This window comes from Clavelina lepadiformis, chromosome 5 (assembly GCF_947623445.1).
Source record: "Clavelina lepadiformis chromosome 5, kaClaLepa1.1, whole genome shotgun sequence".
In the NCBI taxonomy this organism is placed as follows: domain Eukaryota; kingdom Metazoa; phylum Chordata; class Ascidiacea; order Aplousobranchia; family Clavelinidae; genus Clavelina; species Clavelina lepadiformis.
In genome coordinates, this window is record NC_135244.1 from 23,587,589 (window position 1) to 23,613,427 (window position 25,839).

At 37.3% G+C, this 25,839-nt stretch overlaps 1 protein-coding gene and 1 long non-coding RNA gene across 7 annotated transcripts; both read left to right on the top strand.

Annotated features, from left to right (window-relative positions):
- The first annotated feature begins 59 nt into the window (after positions 1–59).
- LOC143460627 (uncharacterized) lies at positions 60–5,230 on the top strand. 3 transcript variants are annotated; one of them, XR_013117922.1, is made up of 5 exons: positions 60–218; positions 692–918; positions 2,018–2,201; positions 2,453–2,635; positions 3,605–5,229. It is a non-coding gene; the product is annotated as an uncharacterized LOC143460627 (long non-coding RNA). The 3 variants fall into 3 exon arrangements; XR_013117923.1 differs by lacking the exon at positions 60–218 and having other exon boundaries at positions 604–918; positions 2,021–2,201; positions 3,605–5,230; XR_013117921.1 differs by lacking the exon at positions 60–218 and having other exon boundaries at positions 604–918.
- A 26-nt stretch (positions 5,231–5,256) lies between these two features.
- Positions 5,257–18,673, top strand: LOC143460626 (kelch-like protein 12). 4 transcript variants are annotated; one of them, XM_076958213.1, is made up of 13 exons: positions 5,257–5,407; positions 7,605–7,728; positions 7,889–8,042; positions 8,302–8,519; positions 8,670–8,819; positions 9,051–9,141; positions 9,321–9,415; positions 9,747–9,948; positions 10,434–10,574; positions 11,283–11,438; positions 11,523–11,667; positions 17,480–17,603; positions 18,220–18,673. In XM_076958213.1, exons 1-12 carry the CDS (start codon positions 5,358–5,360, stop codon positions 17,583–17,585), a joined length of 1,632 nt encoding a protein of 543 aa, XP_076814328.1. In that variant the 5' UTR covers positions 5,257–5,357; the 3' UTR covers positions 17,586–17,603; positions 18,220–18,673. The 4 variants fall into 4 exon arrangements, with proteins under 4 accessions (XP_076814328.1, XP_076814326.1, XP_076814327.1 ...); XM_076958211.1 differs by lacking the exons at positions 17,480–17,603; positions 18,220–18,673 and adding exons at positions 13,781–13,904; positions 14,522–14,975; XM_076958212.1 differs by lacking the exons at positions 17,480–17,603; positions 18,220–18,673 and adding an exon at positions 13,781–14,072.
- The last annotated feature ends 7,166 nt before the right edge of the window (positions 18,674–25,839 follow it).

A 25,839-nucleotide genomic window follows, 5' to 3' on the forward strand; every position in this document is an offset into this window, starting at 1 on the left:
CTTTGATTATGACGTATTTTCTTCGTCTCCTGTGTTCCTGTTGCTCGCAATTGTAAGGTTATGTTTTTAGAAGCAAAATTTTGGTCAAAAGTGGATATGGAAGTAGTAGAGAGCAGAAGTGTTATATAAACAACCTGATTATGCGAGTTGGCGACAATTGGAAAAAGGCCGCGTGATGGTCAATGGAGATTATTCTAGGATAAGTCGAAATAACTCAGGTGCCGTGTTTTTTACTTTAAACTCACCTCCAAAAAGCGATGAAATCTAATTTCATTCTATTTCTTCCGCAAAACTTGCTTCGATTGTTAAGGTGAGACGCTGCCACAAAAATAAACCGACAACCATTGGAGCGTGAAGAACCCTTATAAATATCGCTGTAAACTGCTGTATCGGGTATAATCAAAGGCTCTTTCCTTAAAAAGCGTACCATGGGTTTCTTTGATTAGAATAAGCAATGAATGGAAAATGTCGTCACAATAGCATTTTCGATTAAAGTCAACAGCTGTAATGTGGGACTGAATACTTGAATGGATAAAGTCAATAAGCCGTTGTCATAGCATTGGGAACAATATAATCAAAGAGATGCATTTCTCAACTCTAGATTATTTAGAACAAAAACGGGCCTATGTTGTTGCGCGTTGGACTTTCCTCTAGGCTTACTGCAGCAATTAATTTCATCAAGTTATTTTAGATGGTTATGCCGCAGTAGCTTTGTAAAGCTTCGCTGACGACAGCACTGAACTGGACAACAATCAAGCGCTTCTTGCTTTTACTGTGACAAGCGCATAGGTCACTATAGGTGTGTTAACTTCTTACAAGTCTGTGATTTGTTCTTCAATGTTTTGAGAGACCGAGCTATTTATGATGACGTCAAACCAGCAGTTCTCCTACAATGCGGCCGGAAATCCAAATTATGGGGTGAGATATTTTGAGAGTACAGTCGAATCCGCTTAATTCGGACACCGGATAACCCGGACAACCGCTTTATTCGGCCAAAATGCTCGGGAACGGAACAAAAGTAAAAATTGAACGTAAAAAACTCCCGTTAATTCGGAAAATTCTCCGCTTAATTCGGACACAGGTTCGCAATTCCTATCGTTACATCGTTAGGTTATGAAACAATAAACAGTACTTGGTTGGTTTTAACACAAGATGCAGTTGCATTATGAGTGATTATGGTGAAACAATGACGATTAATGTGGTAACAATCGACAATGAATTCATCTAACGCCGTGCCAGCTTCATAGTCGCTTTTACTTCGGTACCATTGCAACCATCTTGTAGAACAGAATGGTACAGAAAAGTTTAGAAGAAAAAGTGAAATTGCTCAATAAGTAAACGAAGAAAAAAATGACGACGCTTCCTTGACAGTTCGGCAGTTAGTTGCGTTGATGAGGATATCAAAACGTACTTTGCAAGATTGGCAGAAAAATGATGCAAATCTGCGTGAACAACGTGAAGAGAATATGCTTCGTGTACGAGGTTTAAAGACAGAGAGGAATAAGCGGCTCAGAATGTGCGTTTTATGCGTACTCATTTACTCGTACTCTTGTGCGTTTTATGCGATCAGAGCCAATTACTGCAGTATAGCGCAGGTGCAATTCATTTATTACGCAACACTACAGTATTTTAAATGCGTTGTTTGCCTTTACGCATGACCATGAAATGAACAATTGATTTTCCGCTTAATTCGGACAAAGCCGTTTCTCCGCTTAATTCGGCCAAAAGTGAGCGGAACCAAAGTGTCCGAATTAAGCGGAGTCGACTGTATTTGTAAATCGCATGTAACGAGGTTATTTGCACATTTCTTATTGTTGTGCTAACCTAGTTATAGACCGGTCAAACAAGAAAAATACGAATAAATTTTTGATCCATATTGTACGAGTTGAGTTACGACCACAGTCTGTGTGATAACAATTGAAGCAGAACAATCCTTGAAAGTAAAATTTCAATTAACACATGATGTAACGCTATTATATAACTTTAACTAAAACTTTGTGACAAAATAATCCTACAGCAGAATCAACCACCGAGTTACGAAGTTAGTCAAATCGGACAAACAGCTCCACCACAGACCTACGTCACACAAACGAGTGTGACGACAGCAAAAAAGCCTAATGGGATGAGAAATGCCATTCCAGAACTACCGATAGCTCTTGCTATTGTTCTTTGCATCGTAAATTTTTTACTACCTGGAATAGGTAAGATATTGCCTTGATCATAGATGAAATGTAGCGATATTTAAAGCCTCGGAATGTTATTTTTATTGCTTCACATCAATAATGTGTGCGTATGAACGTACGCCCAATGATTTAAGATTCAATTCCTAGTAGTATTTATAACACTGTAGCAGTTTTTATTCGATCTTGCAACAACTATTCAGAAAACTTGCTGCACAGCGCACAATTTCGCGCACAAACTGAACTGAGAAAAAGTTCTTACACTTGTTCAGGCACCATCATCGCCGGGTTCAGCGTTCTTTGCTGCGGCAACGTCGGACAGTCCTGAGGTGGAAGGTTCGGGACTTTCTGCATAAACTTCTGGGTCGGAATTGCGCAGCTTCTGTTAGTTGGTTTCTTTTTCCTCGGTTGGATTTGGAGCATTATGTGGGGAGTAGCGTTCATAGCAATCGCCAGTGAGTAAATAATCGCCAAAGTTCAAGAGAGTGACCTCATAGTTGTATACTTCGCACCTCTAACAGACTTCAATGAAACCACAATCCTTTAGGTTCGCGTCGGTCGCGATCGACCGACAAAGCCACTACTTTAGGGTTGCCATACCGTCCGGAAAATTCCGGACATGTCCGGAATGTAGGGTTAAATTTTGCGTCCGGGAGGAATTTTAAAAAATGCTCAAATGTCCGGAATTTTATGATGGGCGTTTTGGGGGAAGCAGAATTGCGGGAATAATCCTGTAAATCAGAGGTGTCCAACACGTGGCACGCGACGTGTCTGACCTAGACCCTAGCCTAGAGATCACCAGAGGTCAAATCAGAAATAGCCCAATAGCCTAGTGAATTCACGACACTATGTTCAAAAATTCACTCCGGTATACAATGGATAGGCAAAGCATTGCTACTGTGACGTCATATTGACAGACAATGTGTTCATACCTCATTTTTAAAAACCGCTAGTGAGCACTAAAGAGTGTCCGGATTTTAAGCCACGAAAATATGGTAACCCTACACTACATGTCGATCGCACATCATTCTAAAGTTATTCACGTATTTGTTTATAGCCAATGTTTCATTTTTTAAACAGGTAGCACCAGCCTGTTGTTTCTGTAAACTTTGTAAGCCAAAACCTTATGTACAAAACACATTAAGTGAAAAGTGAAGCAAACTAAGAGTTTGGGCTCCACTGAACTAAAATAGTCTGTCTTCATTATCCTCATCCTCATTGTCTGTTCAAGAATTAACACGATACTTTATAAGATGTGCCATGCCAATAATTAAGATAAACAAGTTGCAAAAAAGAAAAAGTTTGCTTTTGAAAATATTGCATTTTCGGAGACACAACTGATGCAGCATCTTATATAACTAGAACACATGAGAACGACCTGTAAACACATATTTTACTTCTTACTTTGTCATTATTGTTTACAGCTGAAGCGAAAAATCGACAACGCACCGTTACCACGACAACTACTACAATAGTGGCGCCACACATGAGCCAGCCGAGGCCAGTTGCCACATTCCAACCTGCCACCAACTTCGTGCCACCGAATAAACCTTCGGTGAAGATGAGACCCTACTTTTGCCATTACTGTAGCCTACTATTAATTGCGTTTTTAAATCAAGACTGTTAGAAATTTGAAAATAATGAGCACAATGCACCGCTTGTGTTTGCTTGCTCATGTAAGCTGTTCAACCTGTTCCCGTCGTGCAATGAAAATCCATTGCCAGTTTTGACAATATTAGACTCACTTCGTTTATAACAGAGGTAAAGTTTGTTTGTTCACTTCGTGGTGCCTTATAAAAACAATTACTGTGTCATCTGCTAGTTAACTGTTCGTGAACATGAATCTTATTGTGCTATAACTACAACGGTTAGCATCCTAACTTTCGCTCCGCACAGTTAAAGGCGAAAAATAAACATGACAATACAACCTTCCTCCTTCTCTTTCTTATTTAGTCCACTTAATTATGGAGAAGGTTTTGGCGATTGTCCGACATTTTATAATGAAAGATGTGCAGTACCAGCAGGTAAAGCTAATAAAACAGACGTATAGAGATTGTACCAGAACAGAGCGGACTAAATTGGTTCCAAGTACTGTATATATAATAAAATACTTATGAAAATATATAATAAATAGGAAAATAGTAGTATCATATAATATTGGCACTAGTATAATAATAGTAGTATATCATAGCGTATATACGTACAATTTATATTCTACAAACTTACTATGTGACACATGACAAACAATAGTATGCAATAAGATTATGTCATTTATATGAGAAGATTTGGATATTTTAAATAAGCGGAAAGGTTCTACAGTTAATTTAAAGGTTAATTTGGTTTAATATCAGAATCTATACTTTGTGTTCACACAAATCCAAATGTTTTGTAATAAAGCACATTGTTATGTTCTTGTTTTTAATTATTTAAAGTGTGGTGCATTGCCTGGCAATTTATTGGCAGCTGCAGTAATTTTGAAACAAATGATTTAAGTTTTTAAACTAGTTTGCCATTTTTACAACATTTTTGTTTGTTGGAAATATTTTTGTACAGTGCTTCTCAAGTCTTTTTTTAAGAAATTCTTAAACTTTTTAGCAACAGAATTGGGAAATCTTAACTTGTAAGTTAAAAAGAAAGTTTCAAAATAAGAAGCTAAAGCGTATTTTTATTCTGATTATAAAAATGTTCAGATAGCAAATGATCGATGCAAAACTAGCTACTTTCAAAGTACAGTCTGGTTAAGATTTAGCAGTGTTCTAGCACGCATGTAGAATGTAATTTTGTCTGAAATGTGGAAACGTAGGCACAGGTGGCTTTGACGCTAACCTTTCATTGTTGCAGCATCACTGTAACTTTCCTTTTAGCACATTTTAAGACCTAATAGTTTTTCACTTTTTCCTATTCACTGATTAATTATTTGTGCTTCTTGTTTGACAAGTGTACAAGTAGGTTAGCGTACTTTCACTTCCTCGGTTAATAACCAAGATTAAACAATACGAGTTGATTCTTTTGATACCACCTTACTTGTGCTTGATGATAACTGTTGTTTAGTTTAGTAAATATTGCCTGAGCTTTTATGACTAAGCTTTGTTTTAAAGAGTTGCAGGATTTTGCTTTAAATACATAGTTTTGTGTTCAGTTGAATTATTGTTTACTTTTTGCATCAAACTGGAAAAGATGGAATTCAACAACAACCATGCCACTGAAATACTCAGCAACTTGAACGAGTAAGTTGTTAATTTTAAGAAATGCTCATCTGTACAAGTCTTGTGCAAGAAATATAACTTTAGAAAATGCTGTCTCATAGAAATGGAATTTTTACACATCATATTTTTGGCATATTATACATATTACATATTATGGCTTATATATTCACACTTCATATTTATAATTATCACATCATAATTATGACTGGTGCAATAAGTAAAAATACGACATGTACATTTTGACAGTAAAGTTTGTAGGATTGTTTGTTGAGAGGTTAATAGTTTAAGCTTAGTTTGACCGGAATACATCTTCACCCGGCCATTCATGAGCACATAGATGATATACTTGGGTGATAAAGTTGTATCCTTGAGCTTTGTTTACTTGATAGTGATGAAAGCCTTAAACATTTGTATTTTTTAAGCGATATTTTTTAGCTTTGAATTGTTGAGTTGACAACAAAAAGTTGAGTGTGTGTCATAAACTAAAACTAACTTGGAATCTTTTTGAGCATGATTCAGCATTTTTGTATCTCAATAAGCGACAAAACTGTTGAAAACAAGATGAATGAATGAATGAATACCTCCGTTGTGTTGAACATAATTTATTCTTTGACGTAACAAAAGCTCGATGATGTTATTGATCCCCTCCTCCCCCCTAACGCAGCCTGGGCTCCAACGCGGAAAGTCATCCTTAGTCCAGGTCACTTTTACGACCGAAGACAGCTTCGAGGCTACAAAGAAGCTGGCGTTTTATTTTCAGACATTACAGTTAATTATGACACAGCATGGCACTGCAAGCTCCCAATCAGCTTCCTGACAGGCTCATTGCCCAAATGATCATGGAGCTTATAATCGGAGCTTCATCCTCACCACCGGTCACAGATAACGGAGTAGGATGCAACGCCTCAAGACAACCCACAAGGATCGATCCTGCCCCCTCAGGCCCTCACATTCAACTTCTACACCCATATGACCTATTGAACACAATGTCGCCTGCGTATGCCTGCGAGGATGACCTGGCGATTGTGCATTTGGCAACGAAATGAGGACTAGTGAAAAAGACCATTTGTCTAGACTTAATTACTTCATCAGCTTATGTCCAGGAATGGGTAGTGTAGGTCAGTAAAACCAAGTTGTTGTCACCATCATTGCATCTTAACAACAGGGAAGCAAAGCATGAGCTTAGAGTTAACAAGAACAGCTTTGTCCTTCTTGTTCTGCTGCATATACCTTGAGGTAATCCTGGACAGATTGCTCACATATCACTGACACTTTGAGTCAGTGCATAATAAGCCATACATCCATCCATACATTACATCCAACAACACCTTGATAAGACGACTGGTGGGCTCAGGTTGTGATGTCACTCTTCATAGTATAATTCTATCTATTCTGTTCCCCACCACCTAATCTGCACCTGTGTAGTGTCGCACACAAATTCACCAAATCAACAAGTGTTGTAAACGACTTACTGGATATCTGCATCTCACACCATTGGATAATCTTCACATGTTCTTGGGCTTCTTGATAGAAGCACTCTTTCTCTCGTTGGTTAGGCAACGAAGACATTGCATCTTGTCCACTCAAAACTTTTTTGCCCTAACAAGCAAGTAAGCCGACGACTAGAATCAGATCCCTCATTTGTACTGGTCTCACTACAACTGTTTGAACAAACCAAAAACTCAGGCATCAATGCAACTGGAATGGAATGCGGAGTATCAAGAAAGCCCTGCCAGACTCTGTAGCTTCATCATCGACGTCGATCCCACTTCAACAGACTTTTGTTGCCCAGGATAACTTGGGCATGGTGTAACCACCTGCCAACTGGTGTTAACCATTTCCACTCAACTCTCTACAATTGAGAAATGACAAACTTTGCAGCTTGTGAGTGTGCTGCGGAGTTGCAAACTGCAGACCATTCTGTGTACGACAGTTTTATTTGTCGTGCTTTCTACGGAATATAAGACCTGCAGGTTATAGGCGACAGCGCAACTCATAGGCTGGCTCATAGTCATGTCCTCATTTAGGAATTTTTCAGTTTGCTATTTAAGGACTTAGGCAGATCCAGGGTTTTAAGCTTTATGCCTATGACCACTATAGACTGCCTACCATAACAACGTTTCTACTCTAATGTGATGAGGTGCTGTTGTAACATTTTACTAAGTTGATTGCCAAAAGTAAAAGTAGTTTTCTGTTTCATGATCTATGTGTTATAAAGTGAAAGAAAAACAACCAAGGACTTCTGTGATTTTACAATAAAAGCTGGAGGAAAACAATTCCCTGTTCACAAATGTGTAGTTGGTACATTTTCGGAATATTTCAAGAAAATGTTCACTACGAAGGTGGAATATATTAGATTTCGTAACTGTGCTTACTCATTAATATGTAGCATACTTTAAGTGTTTTCTTTGTTATTTATAGATGAGAGAAAGTTTTTTAAGATGAGAGAAAGAGTAACATGTGACATGCTTTAAGTGTTTGCTATCGCTTTGTTATTTTTAGATGAAAGAAAGTTATTTAAACGAAGGAAGTGTTAAAGAAGTCAGTGGTCCAACAATGGCATCGATCATTAACTTCATATACACTTCAGGCATAATCCTCACTCATGACAATGTATATGATGTATTGGAAGCAGCAGAATATCTACGCATCACAAGTAACTGTTATTACTGCAGCTGATTCTGTGGTACTTGTTGATATGACGTTGAGCATAAAGGTTGCTGGTGTTGAGTTGCACAGAACATATTTCCATTCTTAAAATATGATAAATAATTGTGATGTTTGTGAATGAACTCAATATAATGTGATTCAGGAAACTTCACCAAACATTTTACTTAAATAGGCGGCAACTGTAGATGAATTTTTTATTGTGATTAGGTGATAACTGATAAGTTTTGTTCTGGGATAACTTTAAGGTTTGAAGGAATACTGCAAGAAATTTTTCAAAGCATCTCTTCAAGGAGACAATTGTTTGAAAATTCGATCTTATTCAAACCGATACTACATGGGTGATGTTGTTCAAGCAGCTGAAACTTTCATTTCCAAAAATCTTGGAGCAATTTTGAAAAGTTCAGATTTCCTTCAGTTTAATGTTGATGATGCCATGGCTATGCTTAAGTTGGAATCAGAGCAGGTACTGCATGTTGGGAGTAATCTAATGTTTGTTAATTTAGTAAAAAAGCTTCAGAATAATAAACATTTTTTCCAGTATATTTAATGACAAATGTTGTCTGTCTTCATTTCTCATCATGAACTTCAAGCAAAATCTTTCGATTTGTTTCAGAATTCAATCGATGAGGAAAAGTACAGGAGCGTGGTTTCTTGGACAAAATATAGTTTAGACGAGAGAAGAAAACATTTCAATGATTTGTTTCTTCTCGTTCAGCTCAATTCTTTATCAAAGAAATTCTTAAATGAAGTTGTTCGTAGAGAAGTAAGCTTACCTGAGTGTTGGCTTTTTTATATGAATATGTTTATTATAACTTGCATGGATTCTAATGAAATTTATTGCATCTAAAGCCATCATGAGATACATTACATGTTATTTAGATACATTGGATAAATATAAAAGTCCAGATCTCTGGAACCAGAGTCTTCCCTTCAGATTTAGTTTAATATCATGTCCATGATGTAAAATTAATGTCAGATAATAATTTTTTTGTAGGAACTGGTCAACCAATCAGCTGACTCCATGAACTTGCTCGTAACTGCTTTGTTTGCTCGGATACCAGAAAATATTGACAACAAAGATAATTGTGAGTCATGTTGGTCTTAACTTTGCAAAGTTTTACTTATATTGAAATTAATAATAGGATCAAAGCAACTTCCAAAACTTACAACATCAGACCCAAGAGCAATAAAATGATTTCCTTAAAACCAAAGTTGTTTCAATAGTTACATCATGTAGGCTATTTGATTTTCTTATTTTTGACAGGTCAGTCTGATGAGATACTTATCATTGGTGGTACGGGTTGTAAACAAAATGTTACCAGGTTCAATACCAAGACAAAGCAGTGGAATGACATGCCGGTGTGTTTGCGTTTATAATGAATTTGTTTAAAACTAAAAATGTTGATGTGATGGTTTTCTGTCTGACTAATACAACGAACAATGGAAATCTCATACAACAAAATCAATCACAACAAAACTTTGGTCACATGACTATTCTTTAGAGAAACTAAACTGATGCCATTGTTGTATTGTATCATCAAGATCGTATCGATCGTTATGCATTGTCACCTGCAGATAGTTTATACCTGTGTCTGGCCAGGCCATTAATAACATCATATCCAGTGTTTAGTTGATATTGTTGCTAAATTCAGTTGATGTTGACTTTATGCAATGATGTTTCATCATACAGGATACAAACATTGCTCGGGGGTGGCCATCTGCTGTAAATTATAATCAACAAATTTTATTGATGGGTGGTGCTGAAGGATATACTAGTACTTGCTACAAGTCTGTTGAGATGTTGGACTTGAATGATGAGAATCCAAAGTGGGATAGCAGCTTGTCTTCTATGGGAGAAAAGCGATATAGATTTGCATCAGCTTTATTGAATGGTAAGTTATTATGATGTCATAATAGTGCACGTGCAAAAGTGAACACATACGCTTCGTTTATTCTAAACCTCCTCATGTGAGTCATAACGTAGAATATAATTTTGGAGCTCGACAACAATACTGCTTGTATGATGTCATCACCAAATTTTAAAACTCTGTCGAAATGAAGTAATAATTGGTGTCGGAAAAGTTGTATCCTGGTGTTAAATTGGTCCCCATCACCAGCTATAGTGATTATCAACAAGATTGCTTTGTTGCGTTCATTTACGCCGGTGGCCTTCAACCACATTCCTCCATAAAACTTGGGGTAGTTTTCAATTAAGATATTTGCCTCCTCACGCGCTTTCCATGCAATTTACAGAGGATGATGGTGATCGTGATCACTGTTAGACCGCGCAGGGAAACGCACTTTGATGTGAATGATCGCATTTTTAGGACGTCACAAAACCTTCTTGCATAAATATTCACCTGGTTGTGTTTTGTAGGTCTTGTTTATTGTGCTGGTGGTTTTAATGGCTCTGTTCGTCTATCATCATGTGAAAGTTACAATCCTGAAGAGAGGAAATGGTCTTCCATAAGAAACATGAATATAAAGCGAATTGACCACGCGTTGGTCAGTGCACGAGGTGAGTTTGTTATCCGGTTCTTCAAAGCAATTTTTACCAAAATTGTTCTGGTCGTGCTGAGAGCATCCAAGTGCACACAAGCAACACACTCGCTCATTCTTCGTGTCCGTTTTGCTGCGATAAGTCAGAGCAACCTGCGCCCCTGTTCGTTCAAGATTTCTATTCTCTTCATTCCAGATTGCTTTGCAGTCTGCTACTTTGCTCTGTAATAGACCGGAGAATAAGAACCTGGCCACTATCTTGCTTATCACGTGATGTCACAATAGTTCATGGCGCTGCAAGTTTGTCGATGTGATTGCTCTGTGTGTTTGCGGGTTGAGATGATAATCGGAGAACAGGAATTTTGCGTCAACAGAAGTTAACATCCACCAGTGATAATAGCAATGTATGAAATTACTACTTCAAGGCTCGAAATAAATTATGCCCGCACCCGCAGTAGAAACTTCACCTCCACATTGTTAAAATGGTACCGGCACCTGCCCGGGGACCGCAGTATAAGTGAAGCAGATACTCGCGTTCTTATTCGCATATATTGCTTGATATCGTTCATTGACACGTCACAGGCCCAGTTTACAACGCAACAAAGTGCACATGGTTGCTGTAGTAGCTTTTATTTGTGTTGACTTGTCATAGTGGGATGTGAGAGTTATCACGCTCCATGGAAACCACAAGTGATGTGTTTGATTGATTGATGGTTTGTTTTGAAAGGTTTGCTGTATGCGCTTGGAGGACATGATGGCAATGCAACAAACACAGCAGAATGTTATGATCCACGAAATGGAAAATGGGAATATATTCCACCGATGAAAACCTGCAGATATGGATTAACTGCTGTTGTATTAAACAACGAAATATACGCGATAGGTGAGTCTTGCTGCAAGTGTAAATATCTTTCAAATGTTTAAGGATATTTATGACTTGTCATGTTTGTTAAATGAATTAAATCAGGTGGAAATGAAGGTTCAGTTTCTTGGTCTTCTGTTGAAAAATACAACCTGGACACTAAAACTTGGATTGATATTCCATCTATGAATGAGGAAAGAATTGGTGGATCAGCTTGTGTAGTGGATGGCCTTATATGGGTGTTTGGAGGGTGAGTTCGATTAATTATTAACTTGTTCCGCGATCTTGTAGCTTGCATGCGCAACCTTTCATGGTTCGTGGCCCTCTTGCAATGAGCCTCAAATTACGTGGCCTCCTTACAATGACCTTCACATTATGTGGCCCCCCTTACAGTGACCCCCAAATTATGTGGCCCCTTACGATGACCCTCAAATTACGTGGCCCCTTACAGTGACCCTCAAATTACGTGGCCCCCTTACAGTGACCCTCAAATTACGTGGCCCCCTTACAGTGACCCTCAAATTACGTGGTCCCATTCAGTGACCCTCAAATTACGTGCCCCCTTACAGTGACCCTCAAATTACGTGGCCCCTACCCATCAATTAAAGATGTAGATTGTTGTTTGCAAACACTTTTCTCTTCACTCCTGCGTGTGCAGAAGCCTTCGCGCCTCTAATTTTGCACGAAAACGTGAGAAATTTGTGTGCCGCTTTGCCTCGTCTTCCCCTGCCACCACACTGTATATAGCTCACTAGTGAGGCATCTGCTCGTGGTTCTCGCTGAAAGTCCCGTAGACCCCTGTTGAGAAATCCTGCACTAGAGGAAGACGAAGATGATTGGACGAGAAGGAAACACAAACAGCAAATCTCCTTCCTCACAACTTAATATTCGTTTATAAAGAAATAGGGTGACCTAATCACGTGATGAATATATAGGACTTAAAGCTTGTAGGTTTTTGCGTCCAATCTATGAATTACTGGAATTGTAACGAAACACACTGACAAAGAACAAAGAATGCGACACATAAAGGAAACAATAATTGACGGAATGAGGAACGGAAAATTAAATTATTTTCTATAGGGGGAAACCCGTGTAATTTGCAAAGCAAAGCAAAGCAAAAATTGATTTCTTCCAAACTTCACTTGTTTATTTACATACATGAAAGGTACAACATAACGAAGTATCGGGCTTAAATCATTTAAACTACAGGTACACTACCAAATCAAGTGTCGTGTAAAATGGACCCCATCCATTTTTGGCCAAAACATGCAACTTAATATTCAATTTTATTCGGATAGCACCTAACATCACTCTTTAAGTTTCTAATTCAATGACACTGCTGGTAAATATTCAATTTCAATTTTTTCAAATAAGGGGCCAATTTACACAATGTGTGATTGTGCAATCTGGAACCATCGATAACTCACGAAAATAGAACAACCAACCCATGCAAAAGTTTTTGTTGCAAAACAGAAACACACATTTACAAACAGTTGTCGCAGTAATAATACTTGGAATCACTAATATCAGCACAATCTTCATGGGCCCATTCTTTGCAGGTTTTGCATTGAATCCAGTCTTCATCTGCAGAATCTCCACACACCAGGCATATGGATTTTTCTTTGTTCTCTGTTTTCCTTCCTTTCTTCTGCTTAGTTTTTTGTGCACCGCCTCTTTTCCTTTTAGTCACATCACTGTCTCTTTTGTTCAGAGTGTTTTTATGAGGAGAACTTGTCAAAATTGCGGCGCGTGAAGATTTTCTCCGTTTAGTACCAGGATTCATTGATCGGATTCGGTTTGGTAGAGGGCTGATATCTGTGACAGTTACAACACTTTTTTTTCTCAGAATAAGAAATGGATGAGGGTAGGCCTACAGGGCTGGCTTCCATGTCAGAAACTAGATTGCTGATTTCAGCTGTTTTGTTGATGCAGGCAGGAGTGGTGTTAACTGCAGTTGAGCTTCTATTTTCCACTGGAGCTGAGCTTGTGGTGGCGATTACATCATCTGAATTCTCAGCTGGATCGGGTTGATCTGTGACATCAGCAGCAGCAAAATCAAGCAATAAATCACAATTTCGGCGATAGTCCTCTGTTTCTTGATTTCTCACTTTTCGTAAATTATTGTGACTTTCCTCACCTTCCTTCTTCCGTCAATTAGTGTTACCCGACCATGAATAAAGTATAAGATGCGAAGACAATAGAACGATGACGCAATAATGCGCGATGACAAAACAATGAGCAGTTGTTTTATCATCGTCTATTACGTATTTCTGTTTTAATGAAATTTGGTTTGATTAAAAATTGAGCATTCCATTTGCGAATGTCTTTCATGTTGTGCCGACTAATTCCCATATATTTTATAGGGATGATGACAAAACAGTTGAGTTCTATGATCCAGCCACCAACGAATGGCAAGTATCGACCAACATGGACAGAGAACGATCATTCCTTTGCGTCCTTTCCATCTGAAGTTTTCATGATTTTATGGTTATTGCTTTATTTGTTTATTTTGCTCAACAATCGTTTTCATTTTGACGTCACAAAAGCTACCACTTTCGAGATTGATTTATTGTGTTGGGAGAATTCCTTGAATCGATAATGTCAGCTTGTGGTGGGATATCGGAACCAAATTAAAATTCCCAGGATTTCTCGTGATTCGGAAGCCACTCTATGTCGATCGCACATCATTCAAAACTTATTCCCATATTTACTTATAGTCAATGTTTTATTTTTATAATAGATAAAACCAACCTGTTGTTTCTTTAAAACTTTGTAAGCCAAAATCATTGAATGCCTTATGTACAAAACAAATTAAGTGAAAAGTGAAGAACACTCAAAGTTTGAGCTCCACTGAACTAAAATAGTCTGTCTTCATTATCCTCATCCTCATTGTCTGTTCAAGAATTAACACGATGCTTTATAAGATGTGCCACGCCAAGCCTCATAATTAAGAATTAAGACAAACAAGTTTGCAAAAAAGAAAAAGTTTGCTTTTAAAAATATTGAATTTTCGGAGACACAACTAACGCAGCATCTTATATAACCAGAACACATGAGAACGACCTGTAAACACATTTGGCTTACTTTGTCATTATTGTTTGCAGCTGAAGCGAAAAATCGACAACGCACCGTTACCACGACAACTACAACAACAGTTGCGCCACATTCCAACCTGCCACCGAACAAACCTTCGGTGTAAATGAGACCCTACCTTCACCATTACTGTACTTTTAATTGCGTTTTTAAATCAAAACTGTTAGAAATTTGAAAATAATGAGCACAATGCATTGCTTGTGTTTGCTTGCTCATGTAAGCTGTTCCCATCGTGCAAGAAAAATCCATTGCCAGTTTCGAAAATATTAGTCTCAGCTCGTTTATAACAAATGCAAAGTTTGTTTGTTCACTTTGTGGTGCTTAATAAAACCATTACTGTATTAACTGCTCGTTAATTGTTCATGAACACGTGTTTTAATGTGCTATAACTACAACGGTTAGCATCCTAACTTTCGCTCCGCACAGTTAAAGGCGAAAAATAAACAATACAACCATTTCTCGTTCTCTTTCTTCTTTAGTCGACTTAATTATGTGGAAGTTTTTAGCGATTGTCCGACTTTTTGTAATGAAAGATGCGCAGTACCAGCAGGTAAAGCTAATAAAACAGACGTATATAGGTTGTACCAGAACAGAGTGGACTAAATTGGTTACAAGTATTTGATCAGCCCAATGCCCCAATCTGGGCAGTACAGGGACACAAAATGACCAAATTAAAACTGAATACCGGCTATTGGGATTTCCCTTAAACGATTATTGCTTAAATCATAAACCTCATACGTACATCATATAATTAAAAATAATTTATTTTCCTGTTTATTTTTGATAGATATCTTGTATATTTTATACACATTTACACAGTAAAAAGCAAATAGGTTATTTACAAACCGGAACCAAACTTACGAAATGATATAGTTTTATAACAGTGACAATGAATGTCTTAAGTGTACAACAATAACAGCAACAAATACAGATGTCATTAATTTTAGTACGTGTCTTGTCAGTATATGTCTTATCATTAGTACACAGCATTACTGCAATGCCAAACTGTTGTTGTTATTTTACCTATTCAGAACGAACCAAGAAATAAGAAATAACACAACCAATAGGACAGGTCACCGCCGTCTGAGTGAGTTTAAGCCGCTGTAGTCACGTTTCCATAATTATTATCAGAAACGCGCTTTTTCTTCAAATGCCGGTCAAGCAATTACCGGGAAGCGTGTTTTTGACAAACGTTTATGCCTGAACTACGGAAAGGTAATTATCTTTAAAAATGTTCTAAAACAAGAAATTTTGAAAACATTAAAACTGTTTAAAACATAACTAAAACGCAAATATATGCCATGAAACTGTAATGAAATGATTGTTTTGTCGTGACCAGTGAGCTGTATATAGCTCACTAGTGAGGCATCTGCTCGTGGTTCTCGCTGAAAGTCCCGTAGACCCCTGTTGAGAAATCCTGCACTAGAGGAAGACGAAGATGATTGGACGAGAAGGAAACACAAACAGCAAATCTCCTTCCTCACAACTTAATATTCGTTTATAAAGAAATAGGGTGACCTAATCACGTGATGAATATATAGGACTTAAAGCTTGTAGGTTTTTGCGTCCAATCTATGAATTACTGGAATTGTAACGAAACACACTGACAAAGAACAAAGAATGCGACACATAAAGGAAACAATAATTGACGGAATGAGGAACGGAAAATTAAATTATTTTCTATAGGGGGAAACCCGTGTAATTTGCAAAGCAAAGCAAAGCAAAAATTGATTTCTTCCAAACTTCACTTGTTTATTTACATACATGAAAGGTACAACATAACGAAGTATCGGGCTTAAATCATTTAAACTACAGGTACACTACCAAATCAAGTGTCGTGTAAAATGGACCCCATCCATTTTTGGCCAAAACATGCAACTTAATATTCAATTTTATTCGGATAGCACCTAACATCACTCTTTAAGTTTCTAATTCAATGACACTGCTGGTAAATATTCAATTTCAATTTTTTCAAATAAGGGGCCAATTTACACAATGTGTGATTGTGCAATCTGGAACCATCGATAACTCACGAAAATAGAACAACCAACCCATGCAAAAGTTTTTGTTGCAAAACAGAAACACACATTTACAAACAGTTGTCGCAGTAATAATACTTGGAATCACGAATATCAGCACAATCTTCATGGGCCCATTCTTTGCAGGTTTTGCATTGAATCCAGTCTTCATCTGCGGAATCTCCACACACCAGGCATATGGATTTTTCTTTGTTCTCTGTTTTCCTTCCTTTCTTCTGCTTAGTTTTTTGTGCACCGCCTCTTTTCCTTTTAGTCACATCACTGTCTCTTTTGTTCAGAGTGTTTTTATGAGGAGAACTTGTCAAAATTGCGGCGCGTGAAGATTTTCTCCGTTTAGTACCAGGATTCATTGATCGGATTCGGTTTGGTAGAGGGCTGATATCTGTGACAGTTACAACACTTTTTTTTCTCAGAATAAGAAATGGATGAGGGTAGGCCTACAGGGCTGGCTTCCATGTCAGAAACTAGATTGCTGATTTCAGCTGTTTTGTTGATGCAAGCAGGAGTGGTGTTAACTGCAGTTGAGCTTCTATTTTCCACTGGAGCTGAGCTTGTGGTGGCGATTACATCATCTGAATTCTCAGCTGGATCGGGTTGATCTGTGACATCAGCAGCAGCAAAATCAAGCAACAAATCACAATTTCGGCGATAGTCCTCTGTTTCTTGATTTCTCACTTTTCGTAAATTATTGTGACTTTCCTCACCTTCCTTCTTCCGTCAATTAGTGTTACCCGACCATGAATAAAGTATAAGATGCCAAGACAATAGAACGATGACGCAATAATGCACGATGACAAAACAATGAGCAGTTGTTTTATCATCGTCTATTACGTATTTCTGTTTTAATGAAATTTGGTTTGATTAAAAATTGAGCATTCCATTTGCGAATGTCTTTCATGTTGTGCCGACTAATTCCCATATATTTTATAGGGATGATGCCAAAACAGTTGAGTTCTATGATCCAGCCACCAACGAATGGAAAGTATCGACCAACATGGACAGAGAACGATCATTCCTTTGCGTCCTTTCCATCTGAAGTTTTCATGATTTTATGGTTATTGCTTTATTTGTTTATTTTGCTCAACAATCGTTTTCATTTTGACGTCACAAAAGCTACCACTTTCGAGATTGATTTATTGTGTTGGGAGAATTCCTTGAATCGATAATGTCAGCTTGTGGTGGGATTTCGGAACCAAATTAAAATTCCCAGGATTTCTCGTGATTCGGAAGCCACTCTATGTCGATCGCACATCATTCAAATCTTATTCCCATATTTACTTATAGTCAATGTTTTATTTTTTAAACAAGTAAAACCAATCTGTTGTTTCTTTAAACTTTGTAAGCCAAAATCATTGAATGCCTTATGTACAAAACAAATTAAGTGAAAAGTGAAGCAAACTAAAAGTTTGGGCACCACTGAACTAAAATAGTCTGTCTTCATTATCCTCATCCTCATTGTCTGTTCAAGAATTAACACGATACTTTATAAGATGGGCCACGCCAAGATGCATAATTAAGAATTAAGACAAACAAGTTTGCAAAAAAGAAAAAGTTTGCTTTTAAAAATATTGAATTTTCGGAGACACAACTAACGCAGCATCTTCTATAACCAGAGCACATGAGAACGACCTGTAAACACATTTGGTTTACTTTGTCATTATTGTTTGCAGCTGAAGCGAAAAATCGACAACGCACCGTTACCACGACAACTACAACAACAGTTGCGCCACATTCCAACCTGCCACCGAACAAACCTTCGGTGTAAATGAGACCCTACCTTCACCATTACTGTACTTTTAATTGCGTTTTTAAATCAAAACTGTTAGAAATTTGAAAATAATGAGCACAATGCATTGCTTGTGTTTGCTTGCTCATGTAAGCTGTTCCCATCGTGCAAGAAAAATCCATTGCCAGTTTCGAAAATATTAGTCTCAGCTCGTTTATAACAAATGCAAAGTTTGTTTGTTCACTTTGTGGTGCTTAATAAAACCATTACTGTATTAACTGCTCGTTAATTGTTCATGAACACGTGTTTTAATGTGCTATAACTACAACGGTTAGCATCCTAACTTTCGCTCCGCACAGTTAAAGGCGAAAAATAAACAATACAACCATTTCTCGTTCTCTTTCTTCTTTAGTCGACTTAATTATGTGGAAGTTTTTAGCGATTGTCCGACTTTTTGTAATGAAAGATGCGCAGTACCAGCAGGTAAAGCTAATAAAACAGACGTATATAGGTTGTACCAGAACAGAGTGGACTAAATTGGTTACAAGTATTTGATCAGCCCAATGCCCCAATCTGGGCAGTACAGGGACACAAAATGACCAAATTAAAACTGAATACCGGCTATTGGGATTTCCCTTAAACGATTATTGCTTAAATCATAAACCTCATACGTACATCATATAATTAAAAATAATTTATTTTCCTGTTTATTTTTGATAGATATCTTGTATATTTTATACACATTTACACAGTAAAAAGCAAATAGGTTATTTACAAACCGGAACCAAACTTACGAAATGATATAGTTTTATAACAGTGACAATGAATGTCTTAAGTGTACAACAATAACAGCAACAAATACAGATGTCATTAATTTTAGTACGTGTCTTGTCAGTATATGTCTTATCATTAGTACACAGCATTACTGCAATGCCAAACTGTTGTTGTTATTTTACCTATTCAGAACGAACCAAGAAATAAGAAATAACACAACCAATAGGACAGGTCACCGCCGTCTGAGTGAGTTTAAGCCGCTGTAGTCACGTTTCCATAATTATTATCAGAAACGCGCTTTTTCTTCAAATGCCGGTCAAGCAATTACCGGGAAGCGTGTTTTTGACAAACGTTTATGCCTGAACTACGGAAAGGTAATTATCTTTAAAAATGTTCTAAAACAAGAAATTTTGAAAACATTAAAACTGTTTAAAACATAACTAAAACGCAAATATATGCCATGAAACTGTAATGAAATGATTGTTTTGTCGTGACCAGTGAGCTGTATATAGCTCACTAGTGAGGCATCTGCTCGTGGTTCTCGCTGAAAGTCCCGTAGACCCCTGTTGAGAAATCCTGCACTAGAGGAAGACGAAGATGATTGGACGAGAAGGAAACACAAACAGCAAATCTCCTTCCTCACAACTTAATATTCGTTTATAAAGAAATAGGGTGACCTAATCACGTGATGAATATATAGGACTTAAAGCTTGTAGGTTTTTGCGTCCAATCTATGAATTACTGGAATTGTAACGAAACACACTGACAAAGAACAAAGAATGCGACACATAAAGGAAACAATAATTGACGGAATGAGGAACGGAAAATTAAATTATTTTCTATAGGGGGAAACCCGTGTAATTTGCAAAGCAAAGCAAAGCAAAAATTGATTTCTTCCAAACTTCACTTGTTTATTTACATACATGAAAGGTACAACATAACGAAGTATCGGGCTTAAATCATTTAAACTACAGGTACACTACCAAATCAAGTGTCGTGTAAAATGGACCCCATCCATTTTTGGCCAAAACATGCAACTTAATATTCAATTTTATTCGGATAGCACCTAACATCACTCTTTAAGTTTCTAATTCAATGACACTGCTGGTAAATATTCAATTTCAATTTTTTCAAATAAGGGGCCAATTTACACAATGTGTGATTGTGCAATCTGGAACCATCGATAACTCACGAAAATAGAACAACCAACCCATGCAAAAGTTTTTGTTGCAAAACAGAAACACACATTTACAAACAGTTGTCGCAGTAATAATACTTGGAATCACGAATATCAGCACAATCTTCATGGGCCCATTCTTTGCAGGTTTTGCATTGAATCCAGTCTTCATCTGCGGAATCTCCACACACCAGGCATATGGATTTTTCTTTGTTCTCTGTTTTCCTTCCTTTCTTCTGCTTAGTTTTTTGTGCACCGCCTCTTTTCCTTTTAGTCACATCACTGTCTCTTTTGTTCAGAGTGTTTTTATGAGGAGAACTTGTCGAAATTGCGGCGCGTGAAGATTTTCTCCGTTTAGTACCAGGATTCATTGATCGGATTCGGTTTGGTAGAGGGCTGATATCTGTGACAGTTACAACACTTTTTTTTCTCAGAATAAGAAATGGATGAGGGTAGGCCTACAGGGCTGGCTTCCATGTCAGAAACTAGATTGCTGATTTCAGCTGTTTTGTTGATGCAAGCAGGAGTGGTGTTAACTGCAGTTGAGCTTCTATTTTCCACTGGAGCTGAGCTTGTGGTGGCGATTACATCATCTGAATTCTCAGCTGGATCGGGTTGATCTGTGACATCAGCAGCAGCAAAATCAAGCAACAAATCACAATTTCGGCGATAGTCCTCTGTTTCTTGATTTCTCACTTTTCGTAAATTATTGTGACTTTCCTCACCTTCCTTCTTCCGTCAATTAGTGTTACCCGACCATGAATAAAGTATAAGATGCGAAAACAATAGAACGATGACGCAATAATGCGCGATGACAAAACAATGAGCAGTTGTTTTATCATCGTCTATTACGTATTTCTGTTTTAATGAAATTTGGTTTGATTAAAAATTGAGCATTCCATTTGCGAATGTCTTTCATGTTGTGCCGACTAATTCCCATATATTTTATAGGGATGATGGCAAAACAGTTGAGTTCTATGATCCAGCCACCAACGAATGGCAAGTATCGACCAACATGGACAGAGAACGATCATTCCTTTGCGTCCTTTCCATCTGAAGTTTTCATGATTTTATGGTTATTGCTTTATTTGTTTATTTTGCTCAACAATCGTTTTCATTTTGACGTCACAAAAGCTACCACTTTCGAGATTGATTTATTGTGTTGGGAGAATTCCTTGAATCGATAATGTCAGCTTGTGGTGGGATATCGGAACCAAATTAAAATTCCCAGGATTTCTCGTGATTCGGAAGCCACTCTATGTCGATCGCACATCATTCAAAACTTATTCCCATATTTACTTATAGTCAATGTTTTATTTTTATAATAGATAAAACCAACCTGTTGTTTCTTTAAAACTTTGTAAGCCAAAATCATTGAATGCCTTATGTACAAAACACATTAAGTGAAAAGTGAAGAACACTCAAAGTTTGAGCTCCACTGAACTAAAATAGTCTGTCTTCATTATCCTCATCCTCATTGTCTGTTCAAGAATTAACACGATGCTTTATAAGATGTGCCACGCCAAGCCTCATAATTAAGAATTAAGACAAACAAGTTTGCAAAAAAGAAAAAGTTTGCTTTTAAAAATATTGAATTTTCGGAGACACAACTAACGCAGCATCTTATATAACCAGAACACATGAGAACGACCTGTAAACACATTTGGCTTACTTTGTCATTATTGTTTGCAGCTGAAGCGAAAAATCGACAACGCACCGTTACCACGACAACTACAACAACAGTTGCGCCACATTCCAACCTGCCACCGAACAAACCTTCGGTGTAAATGAGACCCTACCTTCACCATTACTGTACTTTTAATTGCGTTTTTAAATCAAAACTGTTAGAAATTTGAAAATAATGAGCACAATGCATTGCTTGTGTTTGCTTGCTCATGTAAGCTGTTCCCATCGTGCAAGAAAAATCCATTGCCAGTTTCGAAAATATTAGTCTCAGCTCGTTTATAACAAATGCAAAGTTTGTTTGTTCACTTTGTGGTGCTTAATAAAACCATTACTGTATTAACTGCTCGTTAATTGTTCATGAACACGTGTTTTAATGTGCTATAACTACAACGGTTAGCATCCTAACTTTCGCTCCGCACAGTTAAAGGCGAAAAATAAACAATACAACCATTTCTCGTTCTCTTTCTTCTTTAGTCGACTTAATTATGTGGAAGTTTTTAGCGATTGTCCGACTTTTTGTAATGAAAGATGCGCAGTACCAGCAGGTAAAGCTAATAAAACAGACGTATATAGGTTGTACCAGAACAGAGTGGACTAAATTGGTTACAAGTATTTGATCAGCCCAATGCCCCAATCTGGGCAGTACAGGGACACAAAATGACCAAATTAAAACTGAATACCGGCTATTGGGATTTCCCTTAAACGATTATTGCTTAAATCATAAACCTCATACGTACATCATATAATTAAAAATAATTTATTTTCCTGTTTATTTTTGATAGATATCTTGTATATTTTATACACATTTACACAGTAAAAAGCAAATAGGTTATTTACAAACCGGAACCAAACTTACGAAATGATATAGTTTTATAACAGTGACAATGAATGTCTTAAGTGTACAACAATAACAGCAACAAATACAGATGTCATTAATTTTAGTACGTGTCTTGTCAGTATATGTCTTATCATTAGTACACAGCATTACTGCAATGCCAAACTGTTGTTGTTATTTTACCTATTCAGAACGAACCAAGAAATAAGAAATAACACAACCAATAGGACAGGTCACCGCCGTCTGAGTGAGTTTAAGCCGCTGTAGTCACGTTTCCATAATTATTATCAGAAACGCGCTTTTTCTTCAAATGCCGGTCAAGCAATTACCGGGAAGCGTGTTTTTGACAAACGTTTATGCCTGAACTACGGAAAGGTAATTATCTTTAAAAATGTTCTAAAACAAGAAATTTTGAAAACATTAAAACTGTTTAAAACATAACTAAAACGCAAATATATGCCATGAAACTGTAATGAAATGATTGTTTTGTCGTGACCAGTGAGCTGTATATAGCTCACTAGTGAGGCATCTGCTCGTGGTTCTCGCTGAAAGTCCCGTAGACCCCTGTTGAGAAATCCTGCACTAGAGGAAGACGAAGATGATTGGACGAGAAGGAAACACAAACAGCAAATCTCCTTCCTCACAACTTAATATTCGTTTATAAAGAAATAGGGTGACCTAATCACGTGATGAATATATAGGACTTAAAGCTTGTAGGTTTTTGCGTCCAATCTATGAATTACTGGAATTGTAACGAAACACACTGACAAAGAACAAAGAATGCGACACATAAAGGAAACAATAATTGACGGAATGAGGAACGGAAAATTAAATTATTTTCTATAGGGGGAAACCCGTGTAATTTGCAAAGCAAAGCAAAGCAAAAATTGATTTCTTCCAAACTTCACTTGTTTATTTACATACATGAAAGGTACAACATAACGAAGTATCGGGCTTAAATCATTTAAACTACAGGTACACTACCAAATCAAGTGTCGTGTAAAATGGACCCCATCCATTTTTGGCCAAAACATGCAACTTAATATTCAATTTTATTCGGATAGCACCTAACATCACTCTTTAAGTTTCTAATTCAATGACACTGCTGGTAAAAAGTCAATTTCAATTTTTTCAAATAAGGGGCCAATTTACACAATGTGTGATTGTGCAATCTGGAACCATCGATAACTCACGAAAATAGAACAACCAACCCATGCAAAAGTTTTTGTTGCAAAACAGAAACACACATTTACAAACAGTTGTCGCAGTAATAATACTTGGAATCACGAATATCAGCACAATCTTCATGGGCCCATTCTTTGCAGGTTTTGCATTGAATCCAGTCTTCATCTGCGGAATCTCCACACACCAGGCATATGGATTTTTCTTTGTTCTCTGTTTTCCTTCCTTTCTTCTGCTTAGTTTTTTGTGCACCGCCTCTTTTCCTTTTAGTCACATCACTGTCTCTTTTGTTCAGAGTGTTTTTATGAGGAGAACTTGTCAAAATTGCGGCGCGTGAAGATTTTCTCCGTTTAGTACCAGGATTCATTGATCGGATTCGGTTTGGTAGAGGGCTGATATCTGTGACAGTTACAACACTTTTTTTTCTCAGAATAAGAAATGGATGAGGGTAGGCCTACAGGGCTGGCTTCCATGTCAGAAACTAGATTGCTGATTTCAGCTGTTTTGTTGATGCAGGCAGGAGTGGTGTTAACTGCAGTTGAGCTTCTATTTTCCACTGGAGCTGAGCTTGTGGTGGCGATTACATCATCTGAATTCTCAGCTGGATCGGGTTGATCTGTGACATCAGCAGCAGCAAAATCAAGCAACAAATCACAATTTCGGCGATAGTCCTCTGTTTCTTGATTTCTCACTTTTCGTAAATTATTGTGACTTTCCTCACCTTCCTTCTTCCGTCAATTAGTGTTACCCGACCATGAATAAAGTATAAGATGCGAAGACAATAGAACGATGACGCAATAATGCGCGATGACAAAACAATGAGCAGTTGTTTTATCATCGTCTATTACGTATTTCTGTTTTAATGAAATTTGGTTTGATTAAAAATTGAGCATTCCATTTGCGAATGTCTTTCATGTTGTGCCGACTAATTCCCATATATTTTATAGGGATGATGCCAAAACAGTTGAGTTCTATGATCCAGCCACCAACGAATGGCAAGTATCGACCAACATGGACAGAGAACGATCATTCCTTTGCGTCCTTTCCATCTGAAGTTTTCATGATTTTATGGTTATTGCTTTATTTGTTTATTTTGCTCAACAATCGTTTTCATTTTGACGTCACAAAAGCTACCACTTTCGAGATTGATTTATTGTGTTGGGAGAATTCCTTGAATCGATAATGTCAGCTTGTGGTGGGATATCGGAACCAAATTAAAATTCCCAGGATTTCTCGTGATTCGGAAGCCACTCTATGTCGATCGCACATCATTCAAAACTTATTCCCATATTTACTTATAGTCAATGTTTTATTTTTATAATAGATAAAACCAACCTGTTGTTTCTTTAAAACTTTGTAAGCCAAAATCATTGAATGCCTTATGTACAAAACACATTAAGTGAAAAGTGAAGAACACTCAAAGTTTGAGCTCCACTGAACTAAAATAGTCTGTCTTCATTATCCTCATCCTCATTGTCTGTTCAAGAATTAACACGATGCTTTATAAGATGTGCCACGCCAAGCCTCATAATTAAGAATTAAGACAAACAAGTTTGCAAAAAAGAAAAAGTTTGCTTTTAAAAATATTGAATTTTTGGAGACACAACTAACGCAGCATCTTATATAACCAGAACACATGAGAACGACCTGTAAACACATTTGGCTTACTTTGTCATTATTGTTTGCAGCTGAAGCGAAAAATCGACAACGCACCGTTACCACGACAACTACAACAACAGTTGCGCCACATTCCAACCTGCCACCGAACAAACCTTCGGTGTAAATGAGACCCTACCTTCACCATTACTGTACTTTTAATTGCGTTTTTAAATCAAAACTGTTAGAAATTTGAAAATAATGAGCACAATGCATTGCTTGTGTTTGCTTGCTCATGTAAGCTGTTCCCATCG

What these genes read in the sequence shown, in the direction of transcription:
- LOC143460626 (XM_076958213.1), top strand. Translation starts at nt 5,358, where the DNA reads ATGGAATTCAACAACAACCATGCCACTGAAATACTCAGCAACTTGAAC. An exon ending in ATGAAGTTGTTCGTAGAGAA is followed by an intron (nt 8,820 to 9,050) that starts GTAAGCTTACCT and finishes ATTTTTTTGTAG; the next exon opens with GAACTGGTCAACCAATCAGC. An exon ending in AGCAGTGGAATGACATGCCG is followed by an intron (nt 9,416 to 9,746) that starts GTGTGTTTGCGT and finishes TTCATCATACAG; the next exon opens with GATACAAACATTGCTCGGGG.